Source organism: Saccostrea cucullata, unplaced genomic scaffold (assembly GCF_032062105.1).
Source record: "Saccostrea cucullata isolate Sc308-1 unplaced genomic scaffold, CSIRO_AGI_Scuc_v1 ctg113, whole genome shotgun sequence".
Classification (NCBI taxonomy): Eukaryota; Metazoa; Mollusca; class Bivalvia; order Ostreida; family Ostreidae; genus Saccostrea; species Saccostrea cuccullata.
This window is the reverse complement of record NW_026927961.1, coordinates 254,658-271,486: the sequence shown is the minus strand read 5'-3', so window position 1 is coordinate 271,486 and position 16,829 is coordinate 254,658. Positions and strand designations below refer to the sequence as shown.

Below are 16,829 nucleotides of genomic sequence, written 5' to 3'. Positions count from 1 at the left end.
ATGATGAATTTGGAATGGAATAGAAAATGCAGATATGAAGAATAATCACAGAAAATTAAGCGGATGCTGGAGTTACATTTATTAGTCCATTTCATTTTGTAATGATTAGCGTCTATATGTACCTCTTTTACAGAAAAACAAACATAATCAAGGGGGTTTGAGGGAAACCTTGAAATGAAGTTCTTTAAATTTCTTTCAAAATTTGTTGCGAATCTGTCGAATTAAGTATTAATTATCATATACTAGGCCTAGCTACCTTGATTTTGCTTAGGCATTTTTTTTTCTATGAGAAAATGAAATCAAACTGTTTGAATGTTGTTCTTTGTATTGTCTGAAGTTTTTGTTTTATTTTGAATTTATTTTTTGGGGTTTTGAAAGTTTTTGTGCTTCTTTGGTGGCCCCGAATGCGCCTACTCTTTTTATAAAACCAGGGAAAGGGGTTGAAACATTTTTTTCAAGTTTAATAAGTTATTAGAAATTTACCAGCTTTGCTTGTTTGTTTGGGTTTTTAGCTCACCTGAGCCGAAGGCTCAAGTGAGCTTTTCTGATCACATTTTGTCCGGCGTCCGTCTGTCTGTCTGTCCGTCTGTCCGTCTGTCTGTAAACTTTTCACATTTTCGACTTCTTCTCAAGAACCGCTGGGCCAATTTCAACCAAACTTACCACAAAGCATCCTTGGGTGAAGGGGATTCAAGTTTGTTCAAATGAAGGGCCACGCCCTCATTCAAGGGGAGATAATTGGGAATTAATGAAAATTTGGTTGTATGTTTTAAAAATCTTCTTCTCAAGAACCACTGTGCCAGGAAAAAAGAAACTTATGGGGAAACATCCTCAGGTAGTGTAGATTCAAGTTTGTTCAAATCATGACCCCTGGGGGTAGGGCGGGGCCACAATGGCTGACCAAAGTTTTACATAGAAATATATAGGAAAATTCTTTAAAAATTTTCTTATCAAGAATAACGATGCCATGATTGATCATATTTATATGGAAGCATCCCCAGGTAGTGTAGATTCAAGTTTGTTCAAATCATGACCCCCGGGGGTAGGGCGGGGCCACAATGGCCGACCAAAGTTTTACATAGAAATATATAGGAAAATTCTTTAAAAATATTCTTTTTAAGAAGGACAAAGCCATAATTCATAATATTTATATGGAAGCATCCTCAGATGGTGTAGATTCAAATTTGTTCAAATCATGACCCCCGGGGGTAGGGCAGGGCCACAATGGCCGACCAAAGTTTTACATAGAAATATATAGGAAAATTCTTTAAATATCTTCTTTTTAAGAATAAAAAAGCCATAATTGATCATATTTATATGGAAGCATCCTCAGGTAGTGTAGATTTAAGTTTGTTCAAATCATGACCGCCGGGGGTACGGTGGGGCCACAATGGCCAACCAAAGTTTTACATAGAAATATAGAGAAAAATTCTTTAAAAATCTTCTTCTCAAGAATGACAAAGCCATAATTCATAATATTTATATGGAAACATCCTCAGATAGTGTAGATTCAAGTTTGTTCAAATTATGACCCCAGGGGGTAGGGCGGGGCCACAATAGTCGACCAAAATATTTACATAGAAATATATAGGAAAATTCTTAAAAGATCTTCTTCTAATGAATAACAAATCCATAATTGATCATATTTATACGGAAGCATCCTCAGGTAGTGTAGATTCAAGTTTGTTCAAATCACGACCCCCGGGGGTAGGGCAGGGCCACAATGGCCGACCAAAGTTTTACATAGAAATATATAGGAAAATTCTTTAAAAATCTTCTTCTCAAGAATAACAAAGCTATAATTGATTATATTTATTTGGAAGCATCCTCAGGTAGTGTAGATTCAAATTTGTTCAAATCATGACGCCCAGAGGTAGGGCGGGACCACAATGGCCGACCAAAGTTCTACATAAAAATATTTAGGAAAATTCTTTAAAAATCATCTTCTCAAGAATAACAAAGCCATAATTGATCATATTTATTTGGAAGCATCCTTAGGTAGTGTAGATTCAAGTTTGTTCAAATCATGACCCCCGGGGGTAGGGCGGGGCCACAATGGCCGACCAAAGTTTTACATAGAAATATAGAGGAAAATTCTTTAAAAATCTTCTTCTCAAGAATGACAAAGCCATAATTCATAATATTTATATGGAAGCATCCTCAGGTAGTGTAGATTCAAGTTTGTTCAAATCATGACCCCAGGGGGTAGGGCAGGGCCACAATGGCCGACCAAAGTTTTACATAGAAATATATAGGAAAATTCTTTAAAAATCTTCTTCTCAAGAATAACAAATCCATAATTGATCATATTTATATGGAAGCATCCTCAGGTAGTGTAGATTCAAGTTTGTTCAAATCATGACCCCCGGGGGTAGGGCGGGGCCACAATGGCCGACCAAAGTTTTACATAGAAATATAGAGGAAAATTCTTTAAAAATCTTCTTCTCAAGAATTACAAAGCCATAATTCATAATATTTATATGGAAACATCCTCAGATAGTGTAGATTCAAGTTTGTTCAAATTATGACCCCAGGGGGTAGGGCGGGGCCACAATAGCCGACCAAAATATTTACATAGAAATATATAGGAAAATTCTTAAAAGATCTTCTTCTAATGAATAACAAAGCCATTATTGATCATATTTATATGGAAGCATCCTCAGCTAGAGTAGATTCAAGTTCGTTCAAATCATGTCCCCTGGGGGTAGGGCAGGGCCACAATGGTCGACCAAAATTTTACATAGAAATATATAGGAAAATTCTTTAAAAATCTTCTTCTCAAGAATAACAAAGCTATAATTGATCATATTTATATGGAAGCATCTTCAGGTACCGTAATGTAGATTCAAGTTTATTCAAATCATGACCCACGGGGGTAGGGCGTGGCAACAATGGCCAATCAAAGTTTTGCATAGACATATATAGGAAAATTCTTTAAAAATCATCTTCTCAAGAATTGCAAAGCCATTGCTCATGGGACTACTTTTGGATTTAAACTTGTCAATAATAAACCAATTTCTACTTTTTCCTAGCCCCAGTGCTCAGGTGAGCGATGTGGCCCATGGGTCTCTTGTTTTCTGAATGATCTGGTCTGCTGCATTTTCTTCTTCCTGTTACAGTATATTCGGTGTGATTGAAAGTTTAATTTTTATTTAATTTTGCAATTCTGTAAGATCATTGTTTCAAAATCATCATTGTAGTGAGAAATTTAAATTGCTGTTTGGGGTCCTTCGGATGAGACCTTAAAAACTGAGGCCCCGTGTCAGCGGCAGACGTTGGCACGATAAAGATCCCTCACTGCTCAATGGCCCTGAGTGCCGAGTAAAGGTCAAAATTTGAAGCCCTTCACCGGCATACGGTGACGTCTCCATATGAGTGAAAAATTTTCGAGAGGGACGTTAAACAATTTACAATCAATCATAAATTGCTGTTTGTTAATTAATCACATTTTTTATTTCCGTAACAGTAACAGTCCAATTTTGCAAGATATCAGTACCGAAGCAGTCTGATATTACGATTAATATCGGACTGCTCACTAATATCGGACTGCCACAGGTAAAATTTTAGACTGCAAGAACAAAGGAATGACATCACAGCAATGTTTAACTGTACGTACAAATCACTGCTTCTCTTATTGGTACTTACATATTTGTACGTACAAATCTCTACTTCTCTTATTGGTACCTATACATGTATATATATCTGTAGTTATCTGTACATACAAAACACTGCTTCTCTTATTGGTACCTATATATCTGTACGTACAAAAGACTGATTCTCTTATTGGTACCTATATATCTGTACGTACAAATCGCTGATTCTCTTGACGTATTTTATGCCCATTATTTAACGAAATCTATTACAAGTACAAGCTTTAAACAACAGAGGACATTATGTAGCCAAACCCATTAAAGCAGTCCAACTGTATGATAAATTCGATACTGTAAAATTGATGAAAATGGGTACACGAGACAATTTCACTCTACATAAAAGTTGATAGATATAAATGAAGACTATTTTACAGACAAATATGACCCAAGGCCAGAGAAGAAGATTATCCAATGGTTTAGTGACGGGACACGCCTACAGTGTTACAGGCTACGCACAAGTGAGTTTATTCAAGGGCAATCACACCTACAATATCAGGTTGTATGCATGCAAGTTCCTTCAAGAAAAATGAATTATAAAGGTAATAGACAGTATCAAATATTCAGGCTCTTAAGTCCATTTAAACATCATTACGAAAAATCAGGAAAGATGCAAACATGGACCTCAAAAACATCAGAGGTGAATTCAGGTGACATGAATGAGTAAACATCCCCTTCCGGCCGGTTACACCCACTAGGTGCTCCTTGTCATGATCAGGGAAAAACGGAAAATAAAATCCCTGGGGCAGTCCAGTGTGTAAACAATTGCCTCACAATTATTATGAATATTTTCAGTCAGCATTTGACTTACTGATAGATTTATTTGCTGACAAGGTCATTGTATCGACCATAGAACTTGCGAAATGATTACTTTAATCGAGACTGTATTTACTTGTTCCGTCAACTTGTCTGTAAATAGCTTGAAAGTTGTTCATTCGTAGAGAATGTTCTCGATTATCGAATCAACTGAAAGACATAAACCTAAATACAGGTCATAAGGATAAATTCCTTCATAAGTCAAGGAAGTTGACGATTGAAAAATTGAAGTCATCACGTCTATCATATAGCTTCGAGGTTAGCTTACCACTAGTGTCTTTTTCTTGTATTATTATAGTAACCTTATATGAAATGAAAGTTACAGACTCAGTAGTATCTTTTATTTCAAGCTTATTGAGATATATTGAATCCACATATGAATAGACGTCGTCAATATATCTAAATGTCGAGTGGAAGGCAAGTGTTTTCTTCTCCTCATAAGCTTTTGAATAAATTCTACTTTATATAAATAGGAATAGAGGCCTAGAAATAATTGGTACCCATGTGTATTCCGACATGATGGAAAACATAATTTCCAAATTTACATAGAAATTGTCAACCAGAAAGCATCTTTTTAATACCGTACAGCGAGTTTTCTTGGCGGGTGTGAAATTTGTCGTTTTGCCTGATCAAAGGTATGCAATTAATTTTGGCGTACTTTAATTTAGCGGACGCAGGGTCTCCGCTCTTTGCAGATGGACACTAGATAGATTTTATCTATTTTAGCGATTAAAATTTTAGCGAACTATCATCAAAACGCCAAGATAATCCAAAATTAGCACCCCGCTAAAATAACCCGCTATACGGTATCAACATCAGAGTACTTGTGTGTAAAACCAGAATGTTTGTTGCAAATGGCCAGTACAAGGTAAGTACAAGGTAAGTAAATTTACGAAATCCATTGTTAGTGAAAAAGCATCAGTGATACAAAAGTGCCTGGACATTAATTGATCGTGGAAAATAGTTTAACGAAGTACTGGAAAAGTCATACGTTTTGATGCTATTGATTTAAGCAAAATTTGTTATTTCAAATTTTCTCAAAGTTCCTGGGAATTCTGAGTACCAGTATCCACAACAGTTTTACACAACTTCTCGAAAATATTGTTGTACTAACAGTATTTAAGCTTAACCCTTGATATTGCTGATGGATAGATGCAAAGAAATGTTCACAAAATTTGAACAGTAAAAGAAGTCAAAATAAATACATTTTTATCAGTTCTTCGTAATTTTTCTCCTTCCCAAATGAAAGTAAAAAAAAGTTAGATTGCATGATTGCTAATAAGATTGTTCTTGAATTTATTTATAGATTCCGGTGAAAAATGGCATGATCATTTTGATTCGCCTGAGAAATCCGTGGGGACATTTTGAGTGGAACGGGGCTTGGAGTGATGGGTACCCATCTTTAAACGTCAAATAAAAAGAGAAAGCTGTATCATAAATATGGTTATTGTTGTTTGTGAAGTGAAGGTTCTTGATTAACATTAATTGTTTGTTTTCTTTAATTTCCTTTTATTTTTGTTTAGATCACCACATTGGGGAGCTTTAAGTCAGGAGGTTCTACAAAAACTAAAACCAACAAATTCCGAGGACGGAGAATTTTGGTAAGAATAGAAAGAACTAATCTTGATATTAAATACTGACAACCATTTTGTACACTGTTTCCAAAGTGGATCATTTGAAGGAGAGAATTCCATTGATTCCCTTAGTTTTTATGATGAAATTTTTATTTAATTTTTCCAAAGACAAGCAGATAAACTTGTGAAATTAGGTTTAACACTATGAAAATGTAAAAAAAAAAAAAGACACTTTGGCTAACTAAGAAATTTAAGCCAAAAGTATTCAAAATACAAGTACATGTAATAACCGTTTTAGTTATCTTTCTTTGTCGGTTGGATTGTGCCATACACATGTAGAAGTACAAAGTAAAATGCAGAATAGATCCAAAATTGACCACCTTTTACTAAAATAAATTAAAAAGTAATTAAGCCCAAAAGTACAAACGGGAGAAAGAGAAATCACGGACACTTTGTAATTCTTAGGATGTCGTTCGTTGATTTTTCCAACATTTTCACAATGTTGGAGGTGTGTCACCTGGGTCCAGAATGCTGGAAATGTGAGCCCTTCATCCAGCACCGAAAGTCGTGGGGAGCCGCTGTAGGACACAGAGAGTGGAGGGTGGGGTACAACGCCGGAGGGGCAGCCTCCTCACGTCAGTATATCTCCAGAGTGTTCATGATTCATAACATATAAAAGGTGTTCGAATAATTTATAACATGTGAAGAGTGTTCGAATAATTCATAGCATGTTTAGAGTGTTCCAATAAATCATAGCATGTTTAAAGTGTTCCAATAATTTCACAATATGTTTATAGTGTTCCAATAATTCATAGCATGTTAGGAGTGATCGAAGAATTAATAACATGTTGGGAGTGTTCTGACTGAGAGTGTCTGGATAACTATGATCAACCTGAGAGTGACGAATAATGCATTTTTAACCCTCAGTTTCTTTCTGATTTCAACTAATTGTATGATTAGTGTCTTAATAAATATTTATTCATACCCTGACATTTTTTAATAAACAAGTTATTATTCTTTTTTATTGAAAAAGCTCCGTTCACTTTATGCATAAAACGGCCCTGTAGGTATACGAATTTATAGACTAACATTTCATGTTCCATATTAAACATCAAAATAAAGTAGAGACTTAATACTTTCATTTCCTATTAAAAATTTTCTCTGAAACTCCAGATCTTGGAATACAGTCTTTATGGAATTGCAATGTTCTTGAATTTTATTGTAAACAGATATATTTGATTACTTTCAGAGAAGAAAAATATTGATATGTCATATGTCTTGTTATCCTTAGAAACAGTTCTATCGCTTACTAGTTGCTTATTTTAGATCAGAGGTTGCGCTTTATATTAAATATTGAAAAAAATTCATTGACTAGCAAGAATATTACGTCATTTTTGATAGACATGCAATCTCCAAAGATTTAAATGATATTTAAGGAGGCTAGGGGGACAACAGATTATTTTTTTATTAACCACCAGATAGAACTTATCTTTTTTTTAGATATGATATCTTGAGCTGTCAACTATCATTTGGCAAAGAAAAATTTCATAAATTTTAGTTTTAAAATTTGATCATTTTATCATATCTTTATGTGGAGCTCTTCTTCTAAAGGAGATCAAAATAGTCTAAAAACGGCCACGACCACCCGACCTCTTTAATGCACTGTTAACAAAAATTATGCAGTTTTTTTTAATTTTTTTTTTTTAGAAATACACAGGGCCAAAAAGCCATAAATGAACCTTTTTCTTTATGAACAATTTTATGAATGATTCCTGTTTTATTGCAATATAAAATGTTTGGATGAATCATATCACCTGTTATCCCATGTTTACCCCTTTATCCCGCTGATATAGCTCATGTGATATCGTTTTCGTATCCCACAGTAATGACGTCACAATGGGTTTTGCTTTAGCGTAATGAAGTAAAATAAAGTGGAGTCCTACAAAACAAAACAGTGTAAAACATTGATTGTGGTGTATAAAACAAAATGTAAAACATGGGATTAAAAGAATCTCATATGATTTGTAATTGGATATGATTCTTATCCAACTCGTTGTGTGTTTTTATCCCCTCGCCAAGGCTCTGGGATATAAAACACACAACTCGTTGGATAAAAATCATATCCAACTACAAATCATGTGAGATCCTATATATATCTTGAGATCATTTGAAGGAACGATTTTTTACGAATTTTTCGTTGTTTTGTTCTATAGAGTGTCTGTTTGAAAGATTTTTAACCATGAATATTCTAATGATTTTATGATTTGGGGATGAATAGGTTATAAATTTTGTAATTTTTTGTAAGTCTTCAGATAGTTAATATTACAGTTTTTAAAGGAAGCAACATTATAGTATTCTGTGTATTCCATTTACAGCTCTACTTTGGCACAACAATCAATTTTACCTCGAGGTGCCGTCTGCTTGTTGCGTCATCATCTCCCTTATGCAGAAGTATACATTATGTGGTGACGTCAGACAATTCTTGTCATGTGGATGTCTTATTTATCAGGTTAAAATCTAATCTGTTTCCTGTAATATAGCTTTACAATATATCCGGTGTTTTATGCATATATATAAAAAATCAATATTATTTGCGATCAAATGATTCATATCATTTTTTGGAAATGAAAAAGGCGAAGATAACGAACGGTGATTGATCTAAAATTCTATGAACAATTAATACAACTCTGTGAGTAGGTATAAAATATGGGCCATTGGAAATAAAACATGGACCAACGGAAATTCTACATCAGAGATGGGATCAGTTGACTAGATGGAGTAAGCATCCCCCGTTGGCTGGTCACACCCTCCCTAAGCAGTAATGATGGGATAGACGGAATGATCCACAGTCAAATTCAGCCAGTATAAAAATGAAGATGGAATATTCTCTGGGGTTTTCATGTTACAGAAAAAAACTGTTCCTCCAAGTACAACTTCAAATGGAGTTAATATCCTCAAAAAGTAAAAGAAAAAGAAAAGAAACGTATTGTCAATTAACAATGGTTACTTCCATTTTTAGGTCACCTGAGTAAACTCAGGTGACCTATTGCTATCTGTTTTTGTCCGTCGTCGTCCGTCGTCTGTCGTCCGTCGTGCGTTAACATTTAAATATTTTCAGCTTCTTCTCTGAAACCACTGAACCAATTTCAACCAATTTTGGCATATAGCATCTATGGGTGAAGGGGAACAAAAATTGTGAATTTCGTGGTCCCTGCCCCCCTGGGGCCTGGGGGGGTGGAGCAAAAACCACTAAAATTAGTGCAATCTTTAAAAATCTTCTTCTTTACTCCCGGACATCAAGCAGTCAAACTGTTGGTATGATTGTAATCAGCATTGAGTCCTCTACCAAAATTGTGAAATTCATGGCCCCAGGGTCAGGGATTCTGGTGTTAGGGCGGGGCTCTATTGATTATATAGTGAAAATACATGAATTCTTTGAAAATCTTCTTCTCTGCTCCTGGGTAATAAATAAACTAACGAAGTGCATAGTTATGATGAGCAAGAGTGCCTCTACCAAAATTGTGAATTTTATGGCCCCAGGGTCAGGGGTTCTGGTGTTAGGGCGGGGCTCTATTGATTATATAGTGAAAATGCATTAAATCTTTGAAAATCTTGTTCTCTGCTACTAGGTATTAAATAAACTAACTAAGTACATAGTTATGATGAGCAAGAGTGCCTCTACTAAAGTTGTGAATTTTATGGCTCCAGGGTCAGGGGTTCTGGTGTTAGGGCGGGGCTTTTTTGATTATATAGTGCAAATGCATTAAATCTTTGAAAATCTTGTTCTCTGCTACTAGGTATTAAATAAACTAACTAAGTACATAGTTATGATAAGCAAGAGTGCCTCTACCAAATTTTTGAAATTCATGGCCCCAGGGTCAGGGGTTCTGGTGTTAGGGCGGGGCTCTATTGATTATATAGAGAAAATGCATTAAATCTTTGAAAATTGTCTTCTCTGTTCCTGAGTATTAAATAAACTAACCAAGTATATAGTTATGATGAGCAAGAGTGCCTCTACCAAAATTGTGAAATTCATGGCCCCAGGGTCAGGGGTTCTGGTGTTAGGGCGGGGCTCTATTGATTATATAGTGAAAATGCATTAAATCTTTGAAAATCGTCTTCTCTGTTCTTGAGTATTAAATAAACTAACCAAGTACATAGTTATGATGAGCAAGAGTGCCTCTACCAAAATTGTGAAATTCATGGCCCCAGGGTCAGGGGTTCTGGTGTTAGGGCGGGGCTCTATTGATTATATAGTGAAAATGCATTAAATCTTTGAAAATCTTCTTCTCTGCTTCTGGGTATTAAATAATCTAATTAAGGACATATTTATGATGAGCAAGAATGCTTCTACCAAAATTGTGAATTTTATGTCCCCGGGGTCAGGGGTTATGGTGTTAGGAATTGGCTCTATAATGATTATATGGTGAAAATACATTACATCTATGAAAATCTTTTTCTCTACTCCTGGGTAATATGCAGAATGAACTATTTACATAGTTATGATGGGATGGGCTCTTCTTCCGGAATTGTGAATTTCAAGGCCTCTGGATCAGGGATACCAAAATGGGGGGGGGGGGCTCTACTTATATCCTGAAAATGAATTGTTTGAAATATGCTCCTTGGTATTAATCAAACATTTTTGATAAGCAAGTGTGCCTTTTCAAAAATTGTGCAATGTGTAGACCTAGGGTCAGGGGTTCATGTATGGTAGGATTATTGCTGAATATTACTGATTAGTTGACATACTTTTTGTTCCCCTACCCTGCTTATCCATATTAAGTAAACAAACTGAACAATTGCTAAGTGTATAATTATGATTAGCAATGGTGCTTCTTTCAAAATTGTGAATGCCATAGCATCTAGCTTAAAACATGAACCAAATTCAATCATTTGAAAGTTGTTGCATGATGCTCAGGTGACCTATAAGGCCCATGGGCCTCTTGTTATGTTTTATGCACTGAATTGATGACGGATTTTTCCGTTGTTTCCCGATCATGTCAAGGAGCTCACGACGGGTGTGACCTGTTGGAAGGGGATGCTCACTCCTCCATGGCACCTGACCCCACCTCTGATGTTTTTGAGGTCTGCGTTTGCTGAGCTCCTATTTTGTATTGTTTTATGGACTTTTGATCTTGAATACTGTTCGATTTTATCTCCATATATTTCACTGAAAGCCCTGTAAATCAATTTTTTGTCAGTTGGCCACTTTTTTGTTTTCTTTAACGTATCCTCTCATACGTACAGAATCAGTTGAGAGGCATCAACGTCATTACTGTTATGTAAAGTAATAGCATATCTCTAAGACGGTCAGTCTTTTTTTTTTATTAGATTTAGAGCCAAAGAAGAATACGCGTTTCACCAGTGAAGTAATTTCTTGCGTTTCTTTTCCCCCTAGGTTCCAAAGGATCAATCCTCCAGACTTACAGCGAATTTCTTCAATCACAACAGACTTTATGCCACTACCGGTTTTAAAACTGAGAGAGAAAACGTGGGTTTCTTCAGATTACCCGCCGGATATTACGTCATTCTGCCCGTAACAAGCTTCCCCAACGTAGAGGGGAAATACCTCATCAGAATATTTACGTCTGGAAAATGTAAAATGCGGTAAGCAGTGTCAGAAAAGTTTTGCCTTTCCTAGTCTAAAACACATCAATGTTGCCTGGCTTGATTTTTCGATAGGAAAACATCTGCATATTTCATGGTTGCCCTTTTATTTGATTTTCTTCGGCAGGTCATTCCTCATTTAACATATTTGATGACATATTTTGGAAAATATATTTAAGGAATAACTGTCTTATTTTTCGATTTCATGATGTGATCAATTGATTGGCTTGCGTGATAATTTGCATAAACGCCGAAGGCGTTTATGCATAAAATTATCACGCAAGCCAATCGATTGATCATCGTCATGAAATTGAAAAATCTGACAGTTATTCCTTATATTTACATGCTCTAAGACCAGCATCTGTCTCTACGTTTGTCCCGCCCCGCACATGATTTTTCTTAACCTCGCCTATGTATGAACCAGTGCATTCATGAAGAAATAAAGTACATTAACTATTTCTAATTTTATCTCGGACAAAGACATTGGAAATGTAAATATTCTGTTTTATGTATGTAACTGTTCTGCTTATGATATTTAGTTAAAATTTTTCAAAATCACTAATAACAGTAAACTGCATGTACAGTGTACAATCAAAACTGCAACCTGAAACATATTAAAAGTATTCTAATATTGAATACCAATTTCAACAAGAAACAAGATGTGTTTGTGAAACCCTGATGTCCACATCTGACACCTTATGGTGAAGGTTAGTTTTTCAATTGCAAGCCAAACTCATCTGTTCAAGAGATCAGAATGTAACTAAGGAGAGGTATTGACACAAGGAATATATGTAAAACTGTAAAAAGTTAAAGAACCAACTATTAAAAATTTATAATATATTTAACCAAGGCTAAAGATATTCAATAGTGGGTTGAATTCCAAGGTTAAAGGTTCAAAGTTTTTGGTACCCAAGGGAAAGCCATGTCACATTAAATATACCTTTGAATCAAGGAGGCCCAAACCATTCAAAAGTTATGACGAAGGTTAAAGTCTGGTGTTTGCAAAAAAGAGTCAAAATTTTAGAGGGTCAAACTCCAAGGTCAAGAGGTAAAAAAAAATTGATACGGTAGGAAAGATCTTTTCACAAGAAATACACGTATGAAATATGAAAGCCATAAATCCAGCCAATTAAAAGTAAGGAGAAAGTTAGGAAACAGGAAGATAATTTATTTCAATGTTTTATTTCTAGGGAGCTTGATGATGAAGATGCAATGCTGTACATACAGGTATGATCTTATAATACATAGTACTAGTACAGGGGTGTATACTGTACATGTAAATCAGTTCCGTAAATTTCTATTATCTTCAAATATAAAGGTATATCCTACGGATATACTTTAGTTATTATAACTTCATTCAACAAATATTTGCTTTAGTATAAATTTACCAGACACAAACTTTTTGTAAACCAGGTAGACTTATTCACAAGAGCTAGAAATATAGATTTTTTTGTAATACTGTAAACTCATTTTAATTCATGCGAGCGACAAATATTTAATTAATATTATAGGTATAATTCGAATACTGTAAAATCACATACTTCCGTGGGGTCAATTTTTTCGAGGTTTGAGAAAAAAATATTGGTTAGTGGGGATTTGATTTCATGGTTGAAAATGTTCAGTAATAATGCATATGAAAATCAGAAATTTTACATTTCGTGGTGGTCAGGAAGTCTTGACTTTCTCTATACCTCGAAAACAACGAAAAGTAACCCCAACGATAATGAGTGATTTCACAATATTCAAAAGATTCAAAAGTCTTTTATCGTTCTAAGGGATGTAAATTGTCGGGAAATGGGGATACTTTCAGGGTATTTTACGAACATGATTACAGTGAAATCTCTCTCTCATGTGTTCATTGCATGTTCAATGCTTGTTCATTAATTTGGTTTCAGCCAGAAGACAAATTTGCTGACCTGGATGCCAGATATACACTTCACAAGCGTTTTTGTGCCCTTACCAAGCAGGTAAAAGTAAACAACATGCTCCTCAATCAACAAGAGGAAAATCTAAAAATGTCGAACATCAACACAAAATGTCTAGATACTGACCTCAAGCTTCTATTAGTAAACAACTGTAAAGAACTATAAACATTTAACATAAAACGTTTACAAATGATTCATAGCTAAACGGAAATTATTTCCTCTGGATTTTTTTTTAGAGTTAATAAGATATTTTGCTTATCAAACTGTCATGCTTTTTTCAGTGAAATAACCGAGTCATTTCTATTATTTTTTTTTTAACATAGACAAATAGACTTGATGCATTGGGACTACAGAAACTATTGCAAACGCGCATGCGCTCTCCTTCCCATACTTGCTGCTTTCAAGTCACAAATAGTAAGAAGTTTATTCCATAACTGATATTTGGTTATGGATAATTAATTTTTCCATATATAGATATATTCTTGTCTACGAGGGCTGTTCAATAAATAATGTCCTGAACTGTATGGCATACAATACAGATATCATATGACATTAAGCTTGACTTTCTCTCATTATTGAATCTTTAATGAATTTATAACAGTTTATGTGACCACTTTTCATCACATAGTTTCATTGTGAGAAGCTGGAAAACAAGGGCTATTTGAGACACTGCATTATAAATGAATGGTAAAGAATCAGTAAACTAGAGTGCAAATAAAAGCTTCATTAAAGCTGCTGTAAAACTTGTTAAAAATCCCTAAGAAATATTCACTGAAATACGTGACATTTTCAGGAACCAGTGCCTGTTTTATAGACAAATTGAGCAGGTGGATTTTAATGATAAAAAATTATATAATGGGCATCAAAAATGGGTACCGTCCTTGCCAACAAAAATTATAACAACTTATGCACTATTTGCCAAATTTCAAAAAATAATATTTGATGATGTATCATTGACTTTAAGACACATAGCAAATTTGATAGACATCATTTCGGGAGTAGTATACACTATTTTTAAGAAACGTTTGACTGTAAAAAAGCTTAGTACTCAAAGGTCACCCTATATTTTGAAAAATGAGTGAAAATGACAGCGTGTACGAATGTCTTAACAATTATTTTAAATTATTAGTAATTGTAGTTATCCACGTTTGTTTGGTATTTAAACAGATAATAGAACTTGAATCTATTGCTTAAAACCCTCAAAACAAAATTTATCGTAAGATGTACTTGATAAAAACAGCGAAGGTCTGACAAGAGCAAAGAATTTCAAGAGCACAAAGACAGATTTATATGAAATTTTCTTAAATATTAGTGGTACTGTTGTACATATCCGTATTCAGGGAGACAGTTTAATTTCTGGAGGAGTCTAGAAAGCAAATTTTTTGCCAAAAAAAATCGAAAAGTTTATTAGTGGAAGGACCCACAATCGGGAATCCACTACATTAAATTTCTTCATGACAGTGTCCATACCCGCACGCCCTGAAGAGTAAAGGGGTTTCCGGGATATACGGAAAGTTAATGTTTTTTCACATTAACAATATTCGCCAGATCTTTGACCTTTTGACTTGTTTCTACTTCCAAACGTGAAAAAACATCTTTCAGAAGGAAGAAACAAGTCCAGGAAATCATTGGATCTGCCATTTTCCAGTATACTTAGGGTCATACCTAACAATGAGTTCTAAAATCAATCAAAAATTGGATAAAAAATATTACGGAAATGTGTTTTAATTGAAAGAGATTAATAAGTTAAATTATGAAGACTAAATCATTGAAAAGCGTCTTTTGCTTCTCTCCGAGCTCCAAGGACATTATTTATTGAACAGCCCTCGTACTTTTATGTTGTGATAAAATTTTAAAATGTAAGAATCATATGGTAAATTAACAATTACATACAGATCACATTAAAATAAACATTAATATAATGTTCAATATTTTTTTCTTTTACTTTAAACATAATGACAATCAAGCATTCTATTGTTTAAAATTTTTATGCTCCCCAATTTTACTTATGTTTTGAGCTAGAAAAGAACAACTTATCTCGATCAATGCTGGAACCTAGTCTGGAAGTTATTCAAGACCAAATATGATAATCAAGATCATAAAATAACTTACCAGCTAAAGAATTACCTTTAATATTTGTAATAATGGTTCAAACATGTAGAATCACTAAGTGTTTTCGACTGCTATTATCTGCAGTTTCTCAAACCTTCATACCATTTTCTTTTCTTTCTTTTTTTAATAGATTTCCACTTCAAACCGATAAAACTCTCACTGCAAGCATGTAAAGCAGCTATATCCATAACAAATGTATCCTTTGATTTGATACTTATGCAAGAGCACGTTCTACGTACAATTTCTAAAACCAGACATGCATTCGACAAACAAGTTATGAAAGATTCATTTAAAGTTATCAATTCGCAGGTTCTGTGTCTATACAATGACCTTGTCATCAAACACAATCTATCATTAAGTCGAATGCCGATCGACCGACTTTTTTTTAATAATTAATAATTCATAATGTACACAGAATTGTATACCGATTTTTCTATTTCCCGATTATGACAAGCAGCAAACGGCAGGTGAAACCAAGGGGCAAGGAATGCTTACTCCTTCATGGCACGTGATCAAACCTCTGATGTTTTGGAGGTCCATGTTTGCTCTGCTCCTGATTTGTATCGGTTGAATGGACTTTTGAGTGTGAATATTATACATTTATTGACTGAGTTCGAGGACATGCATTTTGTCAGACCCAAGAATAAAACTGTCTGCCCGAGGCCGTTAGGCCTAAGACAGACAGTTTGGTTAGAGGGTCGACAATACGCATTTTGCTCCCGACAGCATTTTTTGACATGGTTGTACTGTATTCCTTGATGTAACATCAGGTCCATCACTGTTAAACACAAACGAATGAAAATGATACTAAGCCCCGCCCATTCTGTGACGTAAGCGGTCCAACATCTCACTCAGCAGTCAAACATCGATTTTTTTATGCCTGCTCAGCCATACATTAGAAATATCAGACTTTTTCGTTCAGATTTGTACAGGGAAATTTTTTAGAGGTATTACAATGTTTGATATATTCACATTTTACGTGAGAACTGTTCAATTCTAAGGACGACTTCAGCTGTTCATTGTCAACTTTAAGAACCATCAGTTTTAACCCTGATCCTGATTCTTAGGGTTTCACAGCGTGTGACAGGTCGACTGTGGAAACTTTCTCCTCCTACGTATCTACAAAAAATGCAAATCTTTAAGCAGGG

At 34.8% G+C, this 16,829-nt stretch overlaps 1 protein-coding gene across 1 annotated transcript in view; it reads left to right on the top strand.

The window, feature by feature from the left end:
- Positions 1-16,829, top strand: part of LOC134276019 (calpain-9-like) — a 48,313-nt gene that overhangs the window by 23,438 nt on the left and 8,046 nt on the right. The window contains exons 23-32 of the mRNA XM_062758310.1: positions 4,025-4,108; positions 5,770-5,855; positions 5,987-6,064; positions 6,503-6,672; positions 8,413-8,546; positions 11,436-11,644; positions 12,835-12,871; positions 13,540-13,611; positions 13,893-13,983; positions 15,812-15,876. Coding sequence (XP_062614294.1) covers positions 4,025-4,108; positions 5,770-5,855; positions 5,987-6,064; positions 6,503-6,672; positions 8,413-8,546; positions 11,436-11,644; positions 12,835-12,871; positions 13,540-13,611; positions 13,893-13,983; positions 15,812-15,876 — 1,026 coding nt within the window. The remainder of the gene's footprint in view (positions 1-4,024; positions 4,109-5,769; positions 5,856-5,986; positions 6,065-6,502; positions 6,673-8,412; positions 8,547-11,435; positions 11,645-12,834; positions 12,872-13,539; positions 13,612-13,892; positions 13,984-15,811; positions 15,877-16,829) is intronic.